This window comes from Ruditapes philippinarum, unplaced genomic scaffold (genome assembly GCF_026571515.1).
Source record: "Ruditapes philippinarum isolate M1 unplaced genomic scaffold, ASM2657151v2 ctg3988_1_1_1_1, whole genome shotgun sequence".
In the NCBI taxonomy this organism is placed as follows: domain Eukaryota; kingdom Metazoa; phylum Mollusca; class Bivalvia; order Venerida; family Veneridae; genus Ruditapes; species Ruditapes philippinarum.
The window spans coordinates 1-22,986 of NW_026863414.1; the positions used below are offsets into that span (position 1 = coordinate 1).

The window sequence follows — 22,986 nt, forward strand, 5'->3', positions numbered from 1 at the left end:
TCTCTTTTTAGACAACTGTTCAGATGGTTGTTAGCCCTTAAAGCCTCATATTTTCCGACATAATGTGTGAATGACCAAAATACAAAATTGATGGTTATAATTATGCTGCGAATTAGGCATTTCTTCAATCGTTTCTGTTTAACTCACTATATCTTTCAATCGTAACTTTCCTAGCCTATTAAATGTATCGTATGTATGCATAGTAACACTTATTGGTGATTTTAATCTTACTTGAATACAAAATCTGCTCCATGCACGTGATATCTTGCTAGTGCTCCACTGTCAGGAGGCGTGGCTAAGAAGAACACATTCGGACAGAGGTTATACCGCCCACTTTTGCATTGTTCACATGTGCGACACACCCCATGTGGCTCTATAGCAACTCGATCTCCTGAAATAATAAGCACTCCACACAGAGAAATTAAAGAGAATCGTTCTACAGTTGGTACATTTTAGTACGTATTTCATATATTGATAAAAAAACCATTAGAAATGTATCATCTGAATATCTTTTAAAAAGTTTTTTTATGAAAAAAAAAAAATGCTGTAAACGATTAAGGATGGACATCTATATAATGAATACTTATATTTTGTTCCAGAAAAAAAATATTATCTGCAATATAAAGATATCTCATATCAGATCATGTATCTCACACCTATACCAACAACATCCATTTATAATTTCTCCGTGATTTGTTGTCACGCATGAAACTAAACTCTACCAACATGATACTCAGGCAATTTAAAAACAAATTTACTAAAATGATCTAATGTACTCAAATCATGCTAAAATGACATTTTTTAAAGTCCCAGCATGAATGTCTGAATAAATTCTATATATTTTAGGTTTGAAATGTAAATATTTGAGCCGCGTCACGACAAAACCAACATAGTGGGTTTGCGACCAGCATGGATCCAGACCAGCCTGCGCATCCGCGCAGTCTGATCAGGATCCATGCTGTTCGCTTACAAACCCTATAACAAGTACAGAAACTGATAGCGAACAGCATGGATCCTGATCAGACTGCGCGGAGGCGCAGGCTGGTCTGGATCCATGCTGGTCGCAAACCCACTATGTTGGTTTTGTCGTGACGCGGCTCATTTCTCTATGTGTTGAACAAAATTTAGACGCCGACAGAATCACCGAGTAGTTTTAAAATAAGTCATATGTGACTTGAACAAAGCCTGGAAGTTACAATAACAGATATTGTGGATATTGTATGACTGAAACAAGTCTAAAATAGAAAACCTCAGTCATTCTTTGACATGTTATTTAACGGTTCCAGAGTTCACAGTGACAACTTTTGCAAAAACTTAACGCTCTAACCTGACCTATATGGGTCAAGTTAGGAAAACACCATTTTATTCTTTATAAGAAGAAAAGTTTTGCTCCTGTGACTGCCTAGTGTATTCATTTTGAGTACATTTACATAATAATGAATGAAAATTCAAAACGAAGAAAAAATTGTTTGCCTGTGTCTCCCTTTAATGGTATTTAGACCTTCTATTATAGACCAATTCACTTTAAAAAAGGGTATTTAAACAACGATTAATAGCAAGAAGACGCGTATCCTGTAGAGCTATAATTTTATACAAATGCATTGAAATAAATACTATGGTGGCTGATTTGTTACACATTTTCGCTATCTCCTTTCCGTCTCGTCTTGTCGCTGCGAAACGCGCCAAACTACAGCCTGTTATCGTGCGGCTTCTTATTATGCTGCTGCATGGCTTGTGGTCGCGAGCAACAACACACATCGAAACAATACGCCATTTTGCGTGTTTCGCTAGCGACAAGAGTCACAAGACGACAATGCGATAACGCGCCGTTTGGCGCTTTCTCGTGTTGTCGCCAGCAACAACGCGACGCGCAAAAGCCATCATATACTAGTATTAGAAAATATTTTCTCAGTTACAGTTCATTTTCTAGCATGGCATTTTTCTCGCCTTCCGACTAATACAACATTTAAGCCTTTTAATTGAGGCTAAACATATTGGTTTAATGATTTATGTACATGTATAATTTAAATATTAAACAGGGTCTTTGAAATAATTCGAAGCTGGAATTTATTTACTTTTATTGAGTTTGTTCTGAAATATATTTAGAGCACTTCTCCGTATATATTGTATCGGCTCGTACGTGTGTATGGCTGCCACATACGAAAGAGGTCAACATCCCTAATGTGATTCAGGCCTACGCAGATAAGCGCTGCGTGCGAGCTTAAAACCACCGACCTCAATACCTAGGCTATAAAAAGAGGCCTTTTAATTTTGAAAAGATTATTAAACATTTTGGGATTTACATCACACCGACACAGTAAAGGTCATGTGGCGACCTTCCAGCTTCACTGGTGGTAGAAGACCTCAGGTGCCCTTCCGTACATTATTACAGGTACGAACGGGCACCTGAGTAGAACCACCGACGTTCTGTAACCTAGCTGGATAGCTTCCTCACATGAAAGAATTCAAAGTCCCTGTCGGGAACCCACAGCGGTGAGAGGCAAGTCGTTTGAAGTCAACGACCATAACCACTCGGCCAAGGACGACCCCATATATAATATGAGTAGTGGAATATAATATAAAAGAACATACCAACTTTAAGATGGGATACCCCTTCTCCTACTTTGGTTACTACTGCACTGCATTCATGCCCTAGAAGCATGGGTCCTGTCACAATGAACCGGTCACCAATACGACCGTGCTGCCAGTAGTGTACATCTGAACCACAAATTCCAACTTTCTGCATACATAACTGTACCTCTACAATCATACATGATATTATGACCATCCGGGTTTAAATAGTCAGTGAACAGGTAAAAATATAAATAACTACTTTTTGCCATAATTTTGTTCAATTTTATATTCTACAAAGATAAAATAACCAATAATCCATTTGACCAATGGAAATTTCAATAAATATCGTTCGGAATGTATCGCTCAATTCATTAAAAAAGAGTGGGGCAATCTTTTTATAGTTTAGGTAGTTGCTATATTGTATCATACACAAATTTCATCATCAATTATTGGGCAATCTCCATAATAATTGATAATCTTTTAGAATATACCACAAATTCAACTCAATTTGACATCCAAAAAAAGTGAGCATTTTGTCACTAATTTTTTTAAGTACTTTATCCATCATATCATCACGACAATCGGTTCATTGTATCTAAACATATTATCATAATATTTAACATACTGATTTAAAATATCAGAAACTAATTATACGTGGCTTAATCGTGTAGTTTCAAGCCAACGTGACCGTTGATACTGATCAACGAATTCAAGATTTTAAATTATACTGTCATATTTTGGTACCCGGCTCTAAAGAAAATGGTGTTTATATTCAATCTGTACAAGTATACTCGAATCTAAGTTTCGGTAAGTGTTGCCCATGTGCATATATATATATTTTATAATAAGCTGAGTCCATCCAGTCATTCATTTTTCACTGCTGATTTTAAATGTTTTTAGAATGTCTTGAATTCACTATAACGGCCAAGAACAGTTCAACATACATTACCAATTTAAGAATGCATATGCGCTATAACTCAAAACCCGGCCAAGTGTACTTACCTCCCTTAGCAGGCTCTGGTATCGGCCTCTCTTCCTAAAATAGCAAAATTTTGCATTTAATTTTGTTAAATTGTGTGTGATCTAGACGTTCCATGTATAATTTATAACTAATATTACATGCAGAATAAGGTATATTAAAATGATTCACTTGACTGCAATACACTGAGATCTCGACATGTATACTTGTCTAGTATTATTTGTGTGTTCTAAAAATAACATCAAAATAAATATATGATAAACTTACCAAGCGGAGATCAAGCTTTTTGTAAAGTATTGCAGATAAATTTACATCCGTCATAATTTAATTTTATCCTTCTGCACAAAATGTAAGTTTGAATTCCTGTTTAAATGTATATGTTGCCTCACGAAAAATACGCGTCCAGTTTAATTAAACTGATGCTCTCCTGTTGTCATTGTCTGCAGTGTAACTTAAAAGTTTACAAACATATACGATGGGCAAGTATAGATAAAGGGATATGAAAACTGATTAAATAGCATAGTGGTTCGGCAAACTAGGTCATTTTGCGTTCATTTGCCTAACTAATATCTTAATTTAATACACAACCATTTAAATTATGTAAATTGTTTACTAGAGATTTCCGTGCAGTTGGTAACGTGTTTAGGATAACTTACTTTGCACAAAAAATCAAGAACGACATGTTTTAGAGTTCACGATAATTCACTTAACTAAATTAACCAATTCTCAAAAGTGGCATCATGTCTATCCAATGGTATAAAGTGAGCGAACAGGTAAAAGACAAAATAAGTTCATAAATAAGTTTATAATCTGTTTCAATGTTATAATTTGCTTTGCATGAATGATAAATAACTAACATGGGGTAAGATAATTTATGTACACATAGGCCTATCCGTCAGAATCAGGTATATATACGTACCTGGTCAGAATTCCCTTGTAACGTTCAAATTATAGAAGAGTGGACAGTCTTTTTATAATTTCTAAAAGGCACATTAATATTTTATCCGAAACATTGTCCAATATCAATAATTATAACAGTTACTCTTTTGAAATGTATATATAATGAAATCATGGAAAATATTCAGCATAATGTCACATGATAACCAAACAATGTGAGCTCTTAATTGAGAAAAATGAATTGTATTATTTCGGTATGGTCAATATCTTCACCCTTTACGGTATTCTGGCCTAAAACAAAAGTATCCCAGAGTTGGCTTGGGAGTCATACAAGTCATACATGTTAGGACTTAGATAACTAAATGTTCAAAATTAATGTTCATAACAATAAAGGCTATTATTATTGACTTATACTGGTGATTCTCATTTTACCTTCAAAATAATGTAATACAGTTATAAATATATAATAAGCAATAAGCTGTTGTATGTTGGTAAATAATACTAAGATGTTTGAAATAAAAAGACAATCAATTTGCTTGGGTCGAAATCAATTGGGTTCGAAAGTTGTGTTTCTTAATATAGTGGTGTACAACCACTTGAAGCGGGATTTCCAAAACAAGAGTCTGGAGGGAAGCAGTTTTATTTTTTGGCCCTTACTTGTAAAGAATCCAACAGAACATAGAAGTAATGTTCAAAAAGCAGAAATTGATAAAAAGCGCTGGTATGTATTAACTTAAGTAATTCTATTGATTACTGTATATAAAACGGCTGCAGTATTTCATTGTTTGTCATCGGATTTCGCGATAGTGGTTAATGGTATTTCTTTATATTGTTGCCAGTTAGGGTTTGAACTCTAAAGTACACCTCTTGATTACAAAGTGGACACTGAACTACATTTCTAAAGGGTTAACACAATAGCAAGGCTGTTTAAAGTGGATGTAGGGGTAAAATTAACAAGGAGTATTTTGCATTGTTTATTTTTTTGTAAACAAACTGTTTCAAACTAGCCAAGAAAAAGACAGAAGTGACCTGTCAGGGATCGAAATTATTTTTTCAGAGCCACTTGTCTCGCAAGAAAAGTAGCTTCAAATTTCTACTTGTCCTGCATATATGCTACTCATCCAGCATTTTTGGCATGATTTTCAAAATAAATTTCCCTGCGGTATAGATGGATACCGAAAATAACTTATTTTCGCGAAAATAAGATCGCGGCTACGAAAAAAAGATTTATTTTTGAAATAGTGCATTTATCTGTTGAAATAATTATATAACTTATATATTTATGCATTCATTGAATGATTTTACAGCAAATAAATTTTCAGAACCAAACAAAAGTATTTAAAAAGTGAAGTTTGAGCCGAAAATACTTTCATACGAAAATAGCTCGAAAATAAGATCGGGTCTACGAAAATAAGATTTATTTTTGATAAATTGTATTGAAAACGTATTTTTGTTGTTATCAAATGATTTGTATGAATGAAATAATAAAGAATGAAATGTTTTGTAATGAAATATAAGACGCTTGTTCGGTACATATGGTAAATATCCCAAATAGTATAGTGGGAAGGCATGCGAAAATTCACTATTTTAAATTTTTTTTTTTGGTTCTGAAATTTAATATTTCATTCATACAAATCAACTATTAACAACAAAAATACGCTTTTAATACATTATATCAAAAATAAATCTTATTTTCGTAGACCCGATCTTATTTTCGCTTTACACGGCAATTTGAGCTATTTTCGTATGATAGTATTTTTCGGCTCAAACTTCACTTTTTAAAATTTTTTATTTTGGTTCTGAAATTTTAATTTGCTGTAAAATCATTCAATGAATGCATAAATATATAACTAACATAATTATTTCAACAGACAAATGCACTATTTCATAAATAAATCTTATTTTCGTAGCCGCAATCTTATTTTCGCGAAAATAGCTTATTTTCGGTATCCATCTATACCCATTTCCCTGATGCAAAAGTCTGACTGAATAGAACCTCGCCAATGCAATTGACAGCTTGAAATTTTTTTAGTTTGTTTACACAAATTTAATGAACCAAAACCAGCACTATTTAGCTTGTGTTTTTGATTATGTATGAATTGCTCACTTAATAGAGTATTGTCGAGTACATTTCAGACACAACTATATCCAATTAACAATGCTTAAACTGTGCAGTTTATGCATAACTTAAAACACAAGCTTTGTTTCAGGTTTTCCATTGTAAAAACGAAACAAACAGATTATGACAATTCTAGCTTCCTATTGGCAAATTTTCTTGCAGAGAAGTCTACAATTTTGTACTCATCCTGAATCGATTTCTACTTGTAAATATGAGGGGATGAGTGGAATTTTTGATCTTAAAAATACAGAATCAGTGTCTATTCTAGGATTTGAAAAACAGTGGGGATTTTTTTCGAAAAATCAGAATTTATTACATTTGTTGGTTTTTTCCCTTCTTTCTCTATGTAAAATTTTCCCCCTGCCTCTGGAAAAATAGGGGGGAATTCTCAAAAAATAGGGGTGAATCCCCCTCCCCCCTCCTAGTAGAATAGACACTGCAGAATAGACAGAAGATAACAAGGTTAAAACTTGAATTGTTCCCTTGCAATTAAACTATTGAAGGGTGCCTTACTATTTAATGATAAAAATTGCATATATAATGATTATGTGTTTTTTTAATGAACTTATTTGAAATGTCAATATTGAAATGTCTGCAAACCTATCTTAAATTCTACATACATGTGACATCCCGGCGGGATTTAAAAAAATCCCGATATTTCGACACTGATCCCGATTCCCGATATTACAGCTTGAATTCCCGATATTTAAAAAAAAATCAACATAAAAAAATTCAAACACAGCACCTATATCTAATATGTAAACCGTGCCTCCGGGCATTGATTGTTATCTGTAATATCCTAAATTATAGAGGATTAAATGTTGAGTCGCTAATTGACAGCAAGGTGACGTAATAAACAGTTCCAATACCCAAAGTTATTCTCACATGTTTAACTTAACACGTGTCGTGTGTCAGTCAATTGACCTCTTTTATAATTTGGCAGTAGGTATTACACGCTACGTCATCAAAACTACCCTGTAAATTTACATGTATGAATTCGGCTCAACCTTTGATTTTCTTTGATTAGTACCGCACTGATAAAGATAAAAGGTGAGCAGAATCATTTAAAATGGATCATTCAAATCCTGTTTGAGATGTCTAATTAACCTATTTTTAGTGAGTGGGTAATTTTTTTGTTTTGTTTAGGAATTACACAATCATCGAGGCAAAATGTGGATTTAATTAACTGAACGATTCTTGCATTTATTTTGAGGCTTCTACCTATGTTACGTAATTTAACTGTCAGAGTCTTATGTTCATGAATAATAGTTGTTGCACGTTTTCAAATAGCTTGTAGCCAATTATTGAATGACTGAAAAGACAGATATAATTTTTCAAACTGAAAATAATGAAATGTGAAAATGTGACTATTTTAGAAATAGCCTGTTTGACTACACTTATTTATCTATTTATTTATTTTATGGTGAAATAAATTAATATTGATCAACAAAAAAAATAATGAAATGTGAAAATGTGACTGTTTTAGAAATAGCCTGTATGACTACACTTATTTATCTGTTTATTTATTTTATGGTGAAATAAGTTAATATTGATCAACAAAAAAATCATAAAAAGTATAATCATTTAATGATTTTGAGGTAATATAGATTCTTTGAACCAAATGTGCCAAACACACATTGAAATTTGAGTCGATAAAAAAATCCAGTTTTGAGCCTCAAAATCCAGCTGAAAATCCAGATTTGGCCCATTTCATTTGTCACATGTATGATTCTATCTTATAAATAGTTTGTTTGCATTTGAGAGTAATGCACTCAGGTTATGGCATCTTTGCCTTTACTGCATTGAAATTTTTTAACCAATGCATAATCAAATGATAATGGTACTACTTGATGGTAAAGTCTATTTTAATTTGTCAAGCTTTAATATTTGTCACTGAACACAAGTCAATGATTAGCTTGGATTCAGGAATTGATAGCTTTTACACATTCTTTCTACTCGTTCATGTTTTTGATAGTATTTTGTTGATACCCAAACCAAAACACATAAAAATATTGACAGACTGGAACCAAGGCTAATAAAATATGTAGTACTATGATCAGCTGTTTTAAACCTATGAATTGACTTTGTCTTATGATTTTACTTTTCATAGTATTTTGCATATTCACACAATTTCAAAGACATTGTTACACCAAAAGAATGATTTAAAAAATATATAATTATTTAATACATATCAATTAATGGTTAACTTTAAGATTTAGTGTTTGTTTTATCTTTCTTTTTTCAGAAAGAGGAAAGGTAAAGCAGCATGGAGACGAGTTGAACAAAAAACAGGTATATTATCTTGTATTTATGTTACCTTTTTTGGAATAATGTTAAGTTCACTTATCATAGTTATGACTTGGTATATAATTGTATATAGCCACTTTTAATAAGGCCATTATTTTTTGATATTTCGGTTTACTGACCCGCCGACTCCGTATTTTGGGAAAATGAAAAAAAAAAAATCTGCCCCCAAAAAATTTTGTGTTGTCTTGAAATACGCCGCTAATAAAGTTAAGATGTTAGTTAATATTCTATCAGGATATATATATCTCATCTTACGACTTTTCAAACAAACGTCAAGAAAAATTTTCACGGTAATAATTATGAAAGAATGTCTGTTAAATGGGTCAAGCCATTCTCACAGAATTATAATGAGGCTTTGATCATATTTCATCAATACAATTAGGGTGTCCAAATGCGTAAAAATGTCAAAGTAAACAACTTCAAAAAAAAAACAAAAAAAACACGCCAAAATTACGTAAGCAGTTACATTCAAGGACAGAGCAAGAGAAATCTGATGCAATTGACAAGATCAGTATTTTCAGATTTAACAAAAAAAATAGTCTTTAAAAGCAGATTGAATACAGGTTTACAAACAAACAAAATTTAAAAATGCACTTACTATTAATAGATTTTTATGTCAATAATTGACCCGCTAATTATCCGACAAAAAATATTTTCACATCGGGCAATATTAAAATTGAACATGTGTAATCTTTTCTTGACAGTTTTTTTCAACTGAGTGCAAGTCAGCTGAGTTTCGGCACCTTTGATGATTCAGATTACACAGCAGTGTGTAAACATCAAAGAATGACAGATTCTTTTGAAGGGCTGGCTTGCCACTTGTCATTAGTCATCGTGTGTAGATTTCATGTGTGTTTTTTAAACAATGGCAATGTGAGCAAAGTTTTTTTTTGTGTATTTAGACAATCTTTGGAATAGACAATCGGCGATCTATGTATTTAATTTCATTGCTCTGGTAAGTACTATGTATATGTATGCACCACATTTAAAGTTATGAAAACCTTTTTTTTTTTTTTTTTTTTTTTTCCCGCCGCCGACCCAACCTTTTTTTGGAAAAAATCAGTAAACCAAAATATAAAAAAAAAATGGCCTAAGAAAGATTTATTTCAAAATAAAGTGATCATAAACATTGGAATTCACTTGAAACTTAATACATATCTTTAAAATCGTTATTGAAGGTTTAAAACAAAAACATTAACATATCTTTATTCATAAAAACACATAATTTTCAAACTTTCAATTAAAGCAGCTAACTCTGATCTAACACAAAGCTGTCTCTGATCTAACACAAAAAAATAAAGGTTAACTTTATCTCACCAAATCTCTAAAGTATAATAATTTTTCACAGTTATTTTGCAATGCATGTTATTGTATTTCAGAGTCCTAAATTAGCAGCTGAAATGGAGTCTGTCCGTATAACAAGATCCTCTCCACAGGTAGCAGCCACCACACCGTCATCATTGTACGATTTTATGGGAGAATCGCCTCTTAGCGACAGCAGTAAAAACAACAGTAAGAAGCAAGTTGTGTCTAAATCCGACGAGAAAAAAAAGGTAAAGAAAACAACTGCTAAAGGGAAAAGTACAAAAACAAAGCAGGTGAGCAGTGACAAAATTAAATTGAAAGCTGGCAGTACGAAAACAGCAGATGCTGTTTCCAAAGCAACGGTGACACCTAAAGGAAGATCTTCAAAAGTTATTATCTCAATACAAAATGCAAATGTTGAGCAGCAGAAAGAACCAAAGCAGGGAAATAGTCGATTCAGGGCATTGAAGCCCATTCCTCAACCAAATTTGGATGATATCTCACCAATTATTCGCGATAGAAAATCAAAAACGCCAACGCGAACGAAAAGATCTAGTGACTCTAAAACAGTTGAAAATGACTCTGTTGAAAGAAAGAAACTTAGATCCTCCACTAATGGCACTGAAAGTAAGTTTTCTGGAAGTGTTTCATATATGGAGGCAGAAGAGAGCAGTTCTTCTAACGATAGTGCAATCTTTGTGTCACCCAGACAGACCATGCCTAGATTTAATGCGGCTAAAACTTCAACCCCAGCTGAGGTTTCTGGTAAAAGTAAAAAATTGGCAACGAAAAAGGTCTCTAAACATGCAGCAAAAAATACATCAACACCTAACGAGTTTAAACCGAAGAAAAATTTCACGGGACTAAAAGAGAACATTGCAAAGCTGTCGCCTGTTCAACGATTAGATACGCCAACATCTGACTATGGTTCCATGGAAATAATCCCTTCACCCAGTCCTAAAAAAGTAAGCAGAAGAAAAAGAGAAAGCTCTCCAGCCTTTACTTTAGATGAAGATGATTCAGGTATTTTTTGTTGAATTTTTACATTGTTTGATATAGACAGTATTATAAATAAGTTTAGAACTCCACTACTCAAGGCATATACTTCAGTTGAAATATTGTAACTTAAATGCATCTCAGCTAAAAAGGAAATCTTATTTACATGAATGTCAATCAAACCAAAATATAATGTTAAAAATAAGTTAAAAGTTTATTTTATTTAAAAGATAATTTCAAATTTAAAATATATTTTTATTTTCATTGCATATTATTTCTTATGAATTTTGCAGATTTTTTGCAATTTTATGTAACTATTTGTGGAGATGGTTTAACAGTGGATTTATTTGCATTCTTTGTTTTATTTTTTCAAACTTCAGTTTTTTATAACAACATTGGTGTTTTTTCAGGTGAAAATATCAACCTTAATAAATCAGTTGACAAGTCCTATAAGAGATCCAAGAAGAAGTTTGAAACTGGTTATGACAGGTTATCAGTAAGTTTTTGTATTTACTTCTTTGTAATAATTTGTTTATGCAAAACCTGAATTGTTGTGTCTTCAGTTATAATAGGTATTTATTTGTGGGAATCCAAAAGTGTACCCAAAAAAGTTGACTTGTATGGCATGTTTGATCATTTTGCAATATGACCAGTGAGTGAAATATATTGTAGCTTCTCTTTTGTCCAGGGTTTTCTTCACTCCTGGTAGAAATTTGCTTTTTTTGTAGCCAAAATTTTAAAGTCCGGTAGCCCAACTTATTACAAAATGAACAATTGAAGTATATTATATCAAGAGCTGATTATATAAGAAGACTGTATTCAGCGATTTTTTTCTCTGAATTGTGAATGGGTCCGGTACCATAAAAAGATTGTGAAAGAAAAGCATCGTTTATTAACAAATTGTGAATTTTTCACTTAAGATTGTGAATATCTTTTTGAGCAGTAAGAATATATAATTTCATAACATATATTTATACAGTACAAAAATTTAAAGGGAGATTGCACCGGAAAGCATGGTCGGCTAAATGCATTTTAAGATAAACAAAGCACAACAGGCAATATTTTAGCATCATTATGCAAAGAGAGGAAATAATACGTTTTTAAAGGCTTAATTAATGGGAATTGTGGAATTTCATCAGAATTGTGAACTGGTCCGTTGGACTCAGTCTGAAAATTGTGAAGGTCCGTTTGTGATTGTGAATGGGTCCGTTATTAGGTACCACTTATATAGGGAAAAAATCCCTGGTATTGGCTGAAACAAACTTCAGACAGTACATGACTTTTGAGTTTTTATGGTGACATAATTTGTCCTCACAGTCACAACTTGGGACATGAATTGCTGGATATAGATGTTAACTTTATAATGTTTTGATGTTAATTGGTCATTATAATATATTATTAGCACAGTAATGCCCATAAGGCTGTAATATTAAAATATTAATTTTTATAAATGTTTTTCAGACTTCAAAGATTGATGAGTGGGCAGACAAAGTCAACTCTGAATTGGAGGACATTGAAAATTTTGAGCTAAGTGTGGAAGGATAAAGATTGTATTGTGTCAAAGATTGACTGTCACTTATAAATAAGCATTCTCAAGTTCAGCGTTGTTCAGCAGCGGATGTATGAAGATTTCTACAATGTCAAAAATGGCAGAAACTTTAAGGGTGTGCAATATTGTACAATATACAGCATACAGAGGTTTTAATAGTGTCAACTTGTAAAGAGTATGACATTGTATAACAGATGTTTACTGCGAGTAAACGTTGGTATTTTACAGCGTTTTGGACATAATCAAGTTAATGTCTGTTATAATTATGAATGAATATTACATGTAGTTTGGATAAATCATTTTTTTTTGTTGATATTTTTGAAGTCCTATGATTTTAATAGACTTTTATCTGTTTTATTGGCGACACAAATGAATTAACTTAAATAGGCAGATTTTTTATATGAAAGATGGTTAAAGATATACTATGCTTTTTCCTTTTATAAGGTAAAATACTTTTATCACAGAAATTTATTGAAATCTAGAAATACTGAATTGAATTTGTTTTAATTTGAATAAGAAAATACACAAACTATGTTTGGGCAGCTGTATTTCTTTTTACTGGTCACATAATCGTATACAGATGATCTTTTCTTAAAACTGTCTTTTGTGTTTACCTTTAGTGTGTAGAGTCTGGGACTTTTTCTCCCAGGTAGATTTTAAATTGTAATATATTTTCTCTGTATGTACTCAAAAGTTGTTTATTTTATTTATTTAAAAAAGAGACTATCAATATTTTTAAATGTCAGATTTGAGACTTGACATGAAAAAAAAATCTATATACAAAAATCAGTAGATATGAGACTCATAAATGAACTTTGTATATATGAATTCTGATATAAATATAATGTACATATAATGTACATAAGAATGATAAAATTTGCATGATACACTTCAGAAATAAGGATCGTGATCTTTGTATTTGATATATTTAAAACATAGGTTAATGTAATGATAAACGACAAATTTCAGCTAAAGTGTATTGTATTTCATCACCTAATACTTCATATAAATAAAGCAATAATCAAACTGTGCATATTTACTAAGATCAAAATCATAATGTGTAGTAAAATATATGAGCCGCGTCACGACAAAACCAACATAATGGGTTTGCGACCAGCATGGATCCAGACCAGCCTGCGCATCCGCGCAGTCTGATCAGGATCCATGCTGTTCGCTTACATAATCTATGACAGGTAGAGAAACTGATAGCGAACAGCATGGATCCTGATCAGACTGCGCGGATGCGCAGGCTGGTCTGGATCCATGCTGGTCGCAAACCCATTATGTTGGTTTTGTCATGACGCGGCTCAATTATTCATATGAATTTCTTGTCATATGAACAAATTATGAAATGGTAAGGGTTTGATTGACTTATTATACCCCCAAAAACGAAGTTGGGGGGGGGGGGTATATAGGAGTCACCCGGTGGTCGGTCGATCGGGCGGTCGGTCGGTCCAGACGTCCGTTGCATTTTCCTTGTCCGGAGCATAACTTGAAAACTAATGGTTGGAATTCAATATAACTACATACAATGGTCAAGCACATTGAGAGGAAGTGCAGTGCACAAGAACCATAACTCTATCTTGACTAATTACAGAGTTATTACCCTTTGTTACTTTTCCTTGTCCGGGGCATAACTTGAAAACTACTGGTTGGAATTCAAAACAACTTCATACAATTGTCAAACACAATAAGGGGAAGTGCAGTGCACAAGAACCATAACTCTATCTAAAGTAATTACAGAGTTATTGCCCTTTGTTGCTTTTCCATTGCTTTTTTTTTTATCCGTTGAATTTTCCTTGTCCGGAGCATAACTTGAAGACTAATGGTTGGAATTCAATATAACTACATACAATGGTCAAGCACATTGAGAGGAAGTGCAGTGCGTAAGAAACATAACTCTATCTTGACTAATTACAGAGTTATTGCCCTTTGTTACTTTTCCTTGTCCGTGGCATAACTTGAAAACTACTGGTTGGAATTCAAAACAACTTCATACAATTGTCAAACACAATAAGGGGATGTGCAGTGCACAAGAACCATAACTCTATCTAAAGTAATTACAGAGTTATTGCCCTTTGTTGCTTTTCCATTGCCTTCTTTTTTTTTTGTCCGGACCATAACTTGAAGACTAATGGTTGGAATTCAATATAACTACATACAATGGTCAAGCACATTGAGAGGAAGTGCAGTGCATAAGAACCATAACTCTATCTAAAGTAATTACAGAGTTATTGCCCTTTATTACTTTTCCATTGCTTTCTTTTGTCCGGACCATAACTTGAAGACTAATTGTTGCAATTCATTATAACTTCATACAATGGTCCAGCACATTGAGAGGAAGTGCAGTGCACAAGAACCATAACTCCATTTTGACTTATTACAGAGTTACTGCCCTTTGTTTCTTTTCCTTGTCCAGAGCATGACTTTAAAACTACTGGTTGGAATTCAAAACAACTTCATACAATGGCCAAGCACAATAAGGGGAAGTGCAGTGCACAAGAACCATAACTCCATCTTGACTAATTACAGAGTTATTGCCCTTTGTTACTTTTCCATTGCTTTCTTTTGTCCGGACCATAACTTGTTGACTTATTGTTGGAATTCATTATAACTTCATACAATGGTCAAGCACATTGAGAGGAAGTGCAGTGCATAAGAACCATAACTCCATCTTGACTAATTACAGAGTTACTGCCCTTTGTTACTTTTCCTTGTCCAGAGCATAACTTGAAAACTACTGTTTGGAATTCAGTACAACTTCATACAGTTGTCAAGGACATTAAAAGGAAGTGCAGTGCACAAGAGCCATATCTCCATTTTGACAAAATACAGAGTTACTGCCCTTTGATACTTTTCCTTGTCCAGAGCATAACTTAAAACGTACTGGTTGGAATTCAAAACAACTTCATACAATGGTCAAGCACAATAAGAGGAAGTGCAGTGCACAAGAACTATAACTCTATCTTCAGTATTTATAGAGTTATTGCCCTTTGTTCTTTTTCTTTGTTTTTCTGGACTTATTACAGAGTAATTCAATTAAACTTCATCAATGGCCAACCACATTGAAAGGAAATGCAACATACATGAACCACAACTATCTTTAATTGTTTCAATTCTATTACAAGGTATTCTGTTACTAGTAACATCCTCATTTCCAAAGCAGACTTGTGGGGGTATTAATCACATTTAGTGATAGTTCTAGTTTATGAATATTGTGTTTAAATCCCCCCACCCACTTAAAAATTATTGCACTGACTCTTATACATGTATGTTATTGTACAATTCAATAAGTTGTAATAGCCAATAGTTTTCACATTAAATCTTCATCACTACATGTATATGCGACCAGATTTACTGGATACCGATGTATGTCATATATATATAAATTATTTGACAAATGTCTCGCTATTCAATAGGGGATACACTTTAATTTCACTGAATGTAATGTTCTTTAGTGTTGTGTGTGAACAGTTTAGTGTTAACTGATATTGTTGATAAATTATTGTAAGGAGTTAATAACAAGTGTTTTACAAAGGTTATATTATTAGTATTTCCCATTTTTTTCTTCTTTTTATTTTAATTGTGGGTTGTTTAGGGTTCTAGGTGTTGTGTTGTAAGATATTTGTATTATGAATCAAATATTCATGAAAATATTTGGCATTTTCTCAAATTTTTATATTAAGATCATTTTAACTGACAAATCTGTAGTTATTTTTAGCTCGACTATACAAAGTATATGGAGAGCTATCCTACTCGCCCCGACGTCGGCGGTGGCGTCGGCGTCCAGCTTTCAGATTAAAGTTTTGGTGCAGTAAAATATTTTTCACTATAACTTTGTCATTTCTTAAGGTATCAACTTAAAACTTCAAATATATGTTCCTTATCATCAACCACATCTTATTTGACAAGGTTCATAACTCTAGCACTAATATTTTCAGATTTATCTCCCCTTGAACTTAGAATTTTCCTTAAAAAATACTATTTTTTATGGTTACTTCTTTATTTCTTAAGGAATCAACTTCATACTTCAAATATATGTTCCTTATCATCAACCACATCTTATGTGACAAGGTTCATAACTCTAGCACCAATATTTACAGGTTTATCTCCCCTTGAACTTAGAATTTTCCTGTAAAAATACTATTTTTTACTGTTACTTCTTTATTTCTTAAGGGATCAACTTCATACTTCAAATATATGTACCTTATCATCATCCACATCTTATGTGACAAGGTTCATAACTCTAGCAAGAATTATCTCCCCATAAACTTAGATTTTTTTTTTTACTAGAAAAATGTTATTTTTTACCATGACTTTTTTAGTTTTAAAGGTATCTACCTCAAACTTCAAATACTTATTTTTTTTCATCATTTACATTTTATGTGACCATGTTCATAACTCTTGAAGCAATATTTACAGATTTATCTCTCTTTGAACTTAGGATTTTCTTTTCAAAATATTATAACTTCTTTACTTTTTAAGGTATCTACTTCAAACTTCAAATATATATTTTTTATCATTACACACGTTGTGTGACAAGGTTCATAACTCTAGCGAGACTATTTCTAGAATTATTCCCCTTGATCTTGGAATTTATGTTAACAATGTTATTTTTTTATTATAACTTAAAACATAATTATACATAATTGATTTTTCTTTCATAGTTTTGTGTTCCTTACTGCGTCCAGTATTTTATTAGTAGAGCTTCGCTGTCTCCTGTGACAGCTCTTGTTTACATTTAGTATGACACCTTATTTTAGGGATGTCCTGAATATGTTAAAATAGTAAACTTTATTTGTTACAACTGTTCTGTATCAGTTATCACTTTTTAAAAAAAAACTTCTAATGACAGTAAACATAAAGGGTCTTCACATTCCTTTAATTTTTAGCGTACCAGTGTATTATGTTTTTATATATTGGTAAGATTTTAGGATGGAATTTTGTCCTTCTTAAACCACAATTTATTTTATTCATATCATGTGATATTAATTTTCAATTCATTAAAAATGAATATAGTTGAATAAAAATGAAAGAACATTTTTTAGCAATTATACATATATTAAAGTGTGAATTTAACTTAATTTTGTTTAAAATATTTAATGTTTAATTGTCGTTTCGATTAGTTAATTTATATATAATAACACATCAGTGTTCGTTTCAAATAAAAAAGGGAAACTTTTATTAAAGGAAATTTTATTGGTCATGTACATTTTTAAGCTTTTTATAAGACACTTTAGTGAAAGATGGGTTTTTTGAAGACTGTAGAACAGAAATTATTACAGAAAAGCAACTTTTTTCTCATAAATAATGTACACCACTTACACATTTTTGTTGTGTACCCCATATTGTATTGAAAAAAATGCTTTGGTGATAATAAAAGATGTCAAGTTATGGTCTGTTCTATTGATAACAATTATCTTTGCCACATCAATTACATCTAGGAGTGTGTTTGGATGTTGATAACATTTTTGTCATTTCAGAATTATTACTGTAATGACAGTTTTTCACTCTTCATTATAACAAGTATTTACATATAGCCATGTAGTATTATTGACATAATTATAACTATTAAAGAAATGGAAAATGTAAATTTTGAGGTCTGTTTTTCTATGGCTACATGTTTAAGTAAATGTTTAGCTTGTCTGCAATGAAGAAATAGTCCAGCTATTATGATTGCTGTGTAGTCCTTGTTGTTGCTGTAAATTATTTTTAATGTAGCCCATTATCTATTATCAACATGAAACTTGGAATACTAGCTTATCTAGAAAAGGTGCAGTGACAGCAACTTAACCACGTAGCTGTATAAATGTGATTTCAAGCATCTTAGCCATGAAAGTGTAAAAGCAACTTAGCCACAAGAGGTGTAAAAGTAACTAAACCATTTCGCCATGCAGACGAAAATATAAGTAAACCACTTTGCCATGGGAACATAAGTCAGTTAACCACTTAGCCATGCAGACAAATATGTAATGTAACCACTTAGCCATGGATATGTAAAAGTAACTTGGCCATGAAGATTTTACATTATTTTTTTTTACCAAAGATTGCCCAATTACAGCAGATTTATTATGCTTACACTCCATGTCACTTAAAATAGTAAAATGAGCCTTGTCACAACAAAACCAACATAATGGGTTTGCGACCAGCATGGATCCAGACCAGCCTGTGCATCCCCGCAGTCTGATCAGGATCCATGCTGTTCGCTTACAAACCCTATAACAAGTAGAGAAACTGATAGCGAAAAGCATGGATCCTGATCAGACTGCACGGATGCGCAGGCTGGTCTGGATCCATGCTGGTCGCAAACCCATTGTGTTGGTTTTGTCATGACGCGGCTCAAATGATATTTGATTAGGATTAACAGACAGGTTTGGTGGTAAAACTTATTGTAGTTGAAGCCATACTAAACTAAAGTTACCTTTTTATTTCAGATCAACCTTATAATTTGCTTCCAAATGACTCAGTTCCATATAGCAGCAAAATATAGAACCAGAAAATTTAAAACCCTATGCAGTATTAGACCAATTTTATATATGAAACCAAAATTTTTTTCTATTTTTTTTTCTTTCACACTGTAAACTGACTTGGATTCTTCAGGTAAGTGTTTGCATCAAGGACATAAAAAATAGAAATATAATTTAAATTCTTCATTGGTTTTGTCTAAAGTTCTTTGGAAAAAATAACAAAGTTAAATTTATTCAATAACAAATTTAATCCTGTGTAAAATATGATCACATTAAATAAATGAACATATCAAGCAGGCAAAATAAAACAATTTTAAAAAGCAATTCATTTAACACAGGGACTTGCTAAATTTCTAATATTGTCTTCCCCACCATTGCCAAAACATTTGCAAAATTAAATTAAGACTTTTAAGTTTAAATAACACTAAAAGCATTTTAAGACACCAAACCATTCATATTATTACAATCATATACTGGTACTTAATAAAAATATATTTAAATCTACCTTGTTTCTTTTTTTCGTAACCTGAGGAATTCTTAAAAAACAATAGGCTACTTTTAACAGGAAAAACATGCAAACTACAGGCTACAAATCATGCATTATAATCTGATGACTAAACTATTCAAATTTGTTATTTTTAGTTCAGTTAATTAGTAAAGTTTCAGTAAGCTCCATCACCAAACAAGTTCTTTCAGACAACATCTATTACCTAATTATATTCATGTCAACTTCCAGAGAATGGACTGATCCAAAAGTAGTGGACAGATCCAAAAATAGAAGAAATTTGATGGGTTCATGTAAATACTGTAAATTAAGTTACTCTGTACTCCTTTATATGGGGACTACATCCTTTACAATGCCCTGGCTGATAATATGCATCTTTAGTTTCCAAAACTTTGTAAGAAAGAACATGATGACATCGGAATTTGAAATATAACTAATGCATCATTAAAAGAAAAATTGTTGTACACTTATGCCAAAGAAAAAATATTTTCATTTTTCCTCATTTGTAAGCTTGTATGCGCATTCTTCATAAAGAGAAACAGCTATCAAACTTTAACAGCAGAAAAATTATGTGTATGTTTCACAAATTAATTACCCGACTGAAAATTTGTTAAATTTTTTTACATTAATATGAAATCTCTTCCATTTTCTTTTTTTTTTTCAAATGTATTACACACATAACTATTATTTCATTATTCACTTATACAAACTGAGATTCTGTATAACAACTGTCATTCCTATAATTTAAATAAATTAAAAAATGCTTATAAGATACCATAATAACTTACTTTAACGATAAATCAGTCATTTAAAATTTATTTTATCAATTAAATTTTACTCATTAAAAATGACATGCCCCTAACATTTTCAAATACTGACAATGCCAAAACTAATTGTTACATACATACGTCTTTTCTTTTCAAATTTTTGATCTTTTTTTCTACATTACAGTAACTTATCCAATGTCTACATTTTCACTTAAGCTTGAAAACGCCATAAAAATATCAACGCTGTGAGCACTGTTCAGGTGACATGTACATCAGCAAAACAACTAAAATTGTCACAAAGCTAAACAGAATAAAGCATACAAAAAAACTGCCATTATATTCATAAATGAACGTGAAAATGTGAGTTATATATATTTATATATAATATTATAATGTATTATATTATATAATGTCCAAGGAACATTGCTAATTAATACAGCTGTTATCTTGTTAATGCTAAAACCAAAATTGCCTTCACCTTCAGTATAAAGCCACACAAGAGAAACTACGCAGCTCTTCTGGTGACGAACAAACTTCGGAACAAAGCCACACCAGAGAAACTGCATGCAGCTATATTCTGGTGATGGCCAACTACCATTTTTTCCCATTTATAGCCACATCAAGAAATGACGCAGCTCTTCTGGTGACAGACCAACTTCCACACTTTCTTGGATATATTCCTTCAAATTTATATGCAGTCATATTCACAAAGAAAATTAGGACATATCCATTCAGGCATTTTGGCAGGCTATGTGTTAATAACTTTATAATCTATAAATATTAATAATCTGTCCAGATTAATTGAAAAACAAATAATAAAAATCTAACAATATTCATTATGTTCTATCTTCTCTCATAAACACTAATTCAAAGGAAACATTTTAAAAATATTTGAAGATCAGAGCACAAATCTCTGAAAAAGTTTTAACAAAAGATTTTTATTTTTAGAAGAATTAAATAATGGCTGCAAATGTGTATAAATCTGTGACAAATATTAAAGAGAAAACTTTGCCATAGAGATTTACAAACTTAACTATTTCAACCCTTAAGCATGCTGGTGGCGACGTTTTACACCAGTACATACCAAGGTCTGTCAGTAAATCTTTGCAGACTGATAATGGTTTGCACTATTTCCTATTCAGTCAGTATATATTTTGAAAATTTCCCTATAAATAATGAATGTTCTTAGTGGACAAGTCCATTTAAGATATTGAGGGCGGTAAGAGTTCAGTGTTCATATGATGCTAACATAAATGTGCAAATGTTAATATAAGGTATACAAGACATACTAAAAACTCATACTCTGTTTGTATATCGTAGACTACTGTGCACATAAAATGTTAAGTACAAATGGTAAATGCTTTTAATTTGAACCAGCAAATATGGACAATATTAAGGTTCTACACTAAACCAGCACTTTAATGTATGAAACATATTTACACTTATTTGTGATAAAAATTCATTCTTTTCTCATTCAATACACAAAAACAACCCTTGTATCTGGAAAACTCTACACTATTTCCATGGCAACAAAGCAATATTGCATTACTCCAGGACTTACAGATATTGTTGTTTTGTTTTTTTTGTTTTGTTTTTTTAATCACCGGACAAAATTAACAATAATCTGCATAGATCTTTGTTAATTACTTAATACTAATAGAAAAAAAGAATTTAATTTTTCTTAAAAAACTTTCACACTTTTTTGTGTGAAAAAGTACAAGTTTTAAACACAGATTTAAATGTCTGAAAATTAGAACCAACATACAAAAAGTCAGATAAATATCTATGATCTAATTAGAAAAGTATTGGATTTAATAAATAATTTTTACAAAATATTTCACCTTATTGTTTTTACATATATTCAGGTTTTTTTGGTTTATTTTAAATGAGAAACTAGAAATGTGTCATCATGCCACGGATGCCCCCGCATGCAGCCAAAATTTCAGATGTTATAATATTTAGTTCCAAATTTGTTTGCACAAATTATTTTTTTCATTTGCAGTTCAAAGCCCTTAAAACTTTCAAATGTTAACACAAACCATTTTCATACAATGTTCAAAGCACTGAAATTATTTAGTCTTAACCTTTTGAAAATAGCATATTTCATATTTGTAGCCAAAATAATGGCTACATACATTTCCACAAAAGTATGAGTGCTGAAACTGAAAGTTCAAAATTTTTCCAACATTCAAGAAAGATAAGTTTGTCCAAAATCATTGAACCACGACCAAATTCAAACTTTCCACAAAAGTATGAGTGCTGAAACTGAAAGTTCAAAATTTTTCCAACATTCAAGAAAGATAAGTTTGTCCAAAATCATTGAACCACGACCAAATTCAAACTTAAACTGCTTATTCCTAAGATGTATCTATATTATTTTCAAAGTGAAAGGGACATAACTCTGCCAAAAAATCATCGAACCATGACCAAATTCCAACTTGACCTACCCATTCCTTTGACATATCCATATGTCAAATTTGAGTTGAATATGTAACACTGTTGGGTAGATAATGAACAGAAA

The 22,986-nt window shown here is 31.8% G+C and overlaps 2 protein-coding genes across 2 annotated transcripts; one reads left to right on the plus strand and one right to left on the minus strand.

The window, feature by feature from the left end:
• Positions 1-231: 231 nt before the first annotated feature.
• LOC132722066 (sorbitol dehydrogenase-like) lies at positions 232-4,178 on the minus strand (the record flags this gene model as incomplete). Its single annotated transcript, XM_060706489.1, has 4 exons — positions 3,821-4,178; positions 3,577-3,610; positions 2,593-2,760; positions 232-391 (listed from the first exon to the last, which is right to left on the minus strand). Coding segments are annotated over exons 1-4 (416 nt in total), but the record flags the coding sequence as incomplete, so codon positions are not given.
• Positions 4,179-5,020: 842 nt separating this feature from the next.
• Positions 5,021-13,559, plus strand: LOC132722061 (uncharacterized). Its single transcript, XM_060706483.1, has 5 exons — positions 5,021-5,171; positions 8,815-8,861; positions 10,256-11,204; positions 11,588-11,673; positions 12,639-13,559. The coding sequence occupies exons 1-5, from the start codon at positions 5,138-5,140 to the stop codon at positions 12,720-12,722; spliced, it is 1,200 nt and encodes a 399-aa protein (XP_060562466.1). The 5' UTR covers positions 5,021-5,137; the 3' UTR covers positions 12,723-13,559.
• Positions 13,560-22,986: the final 9,427 nt, after the last annotated feature.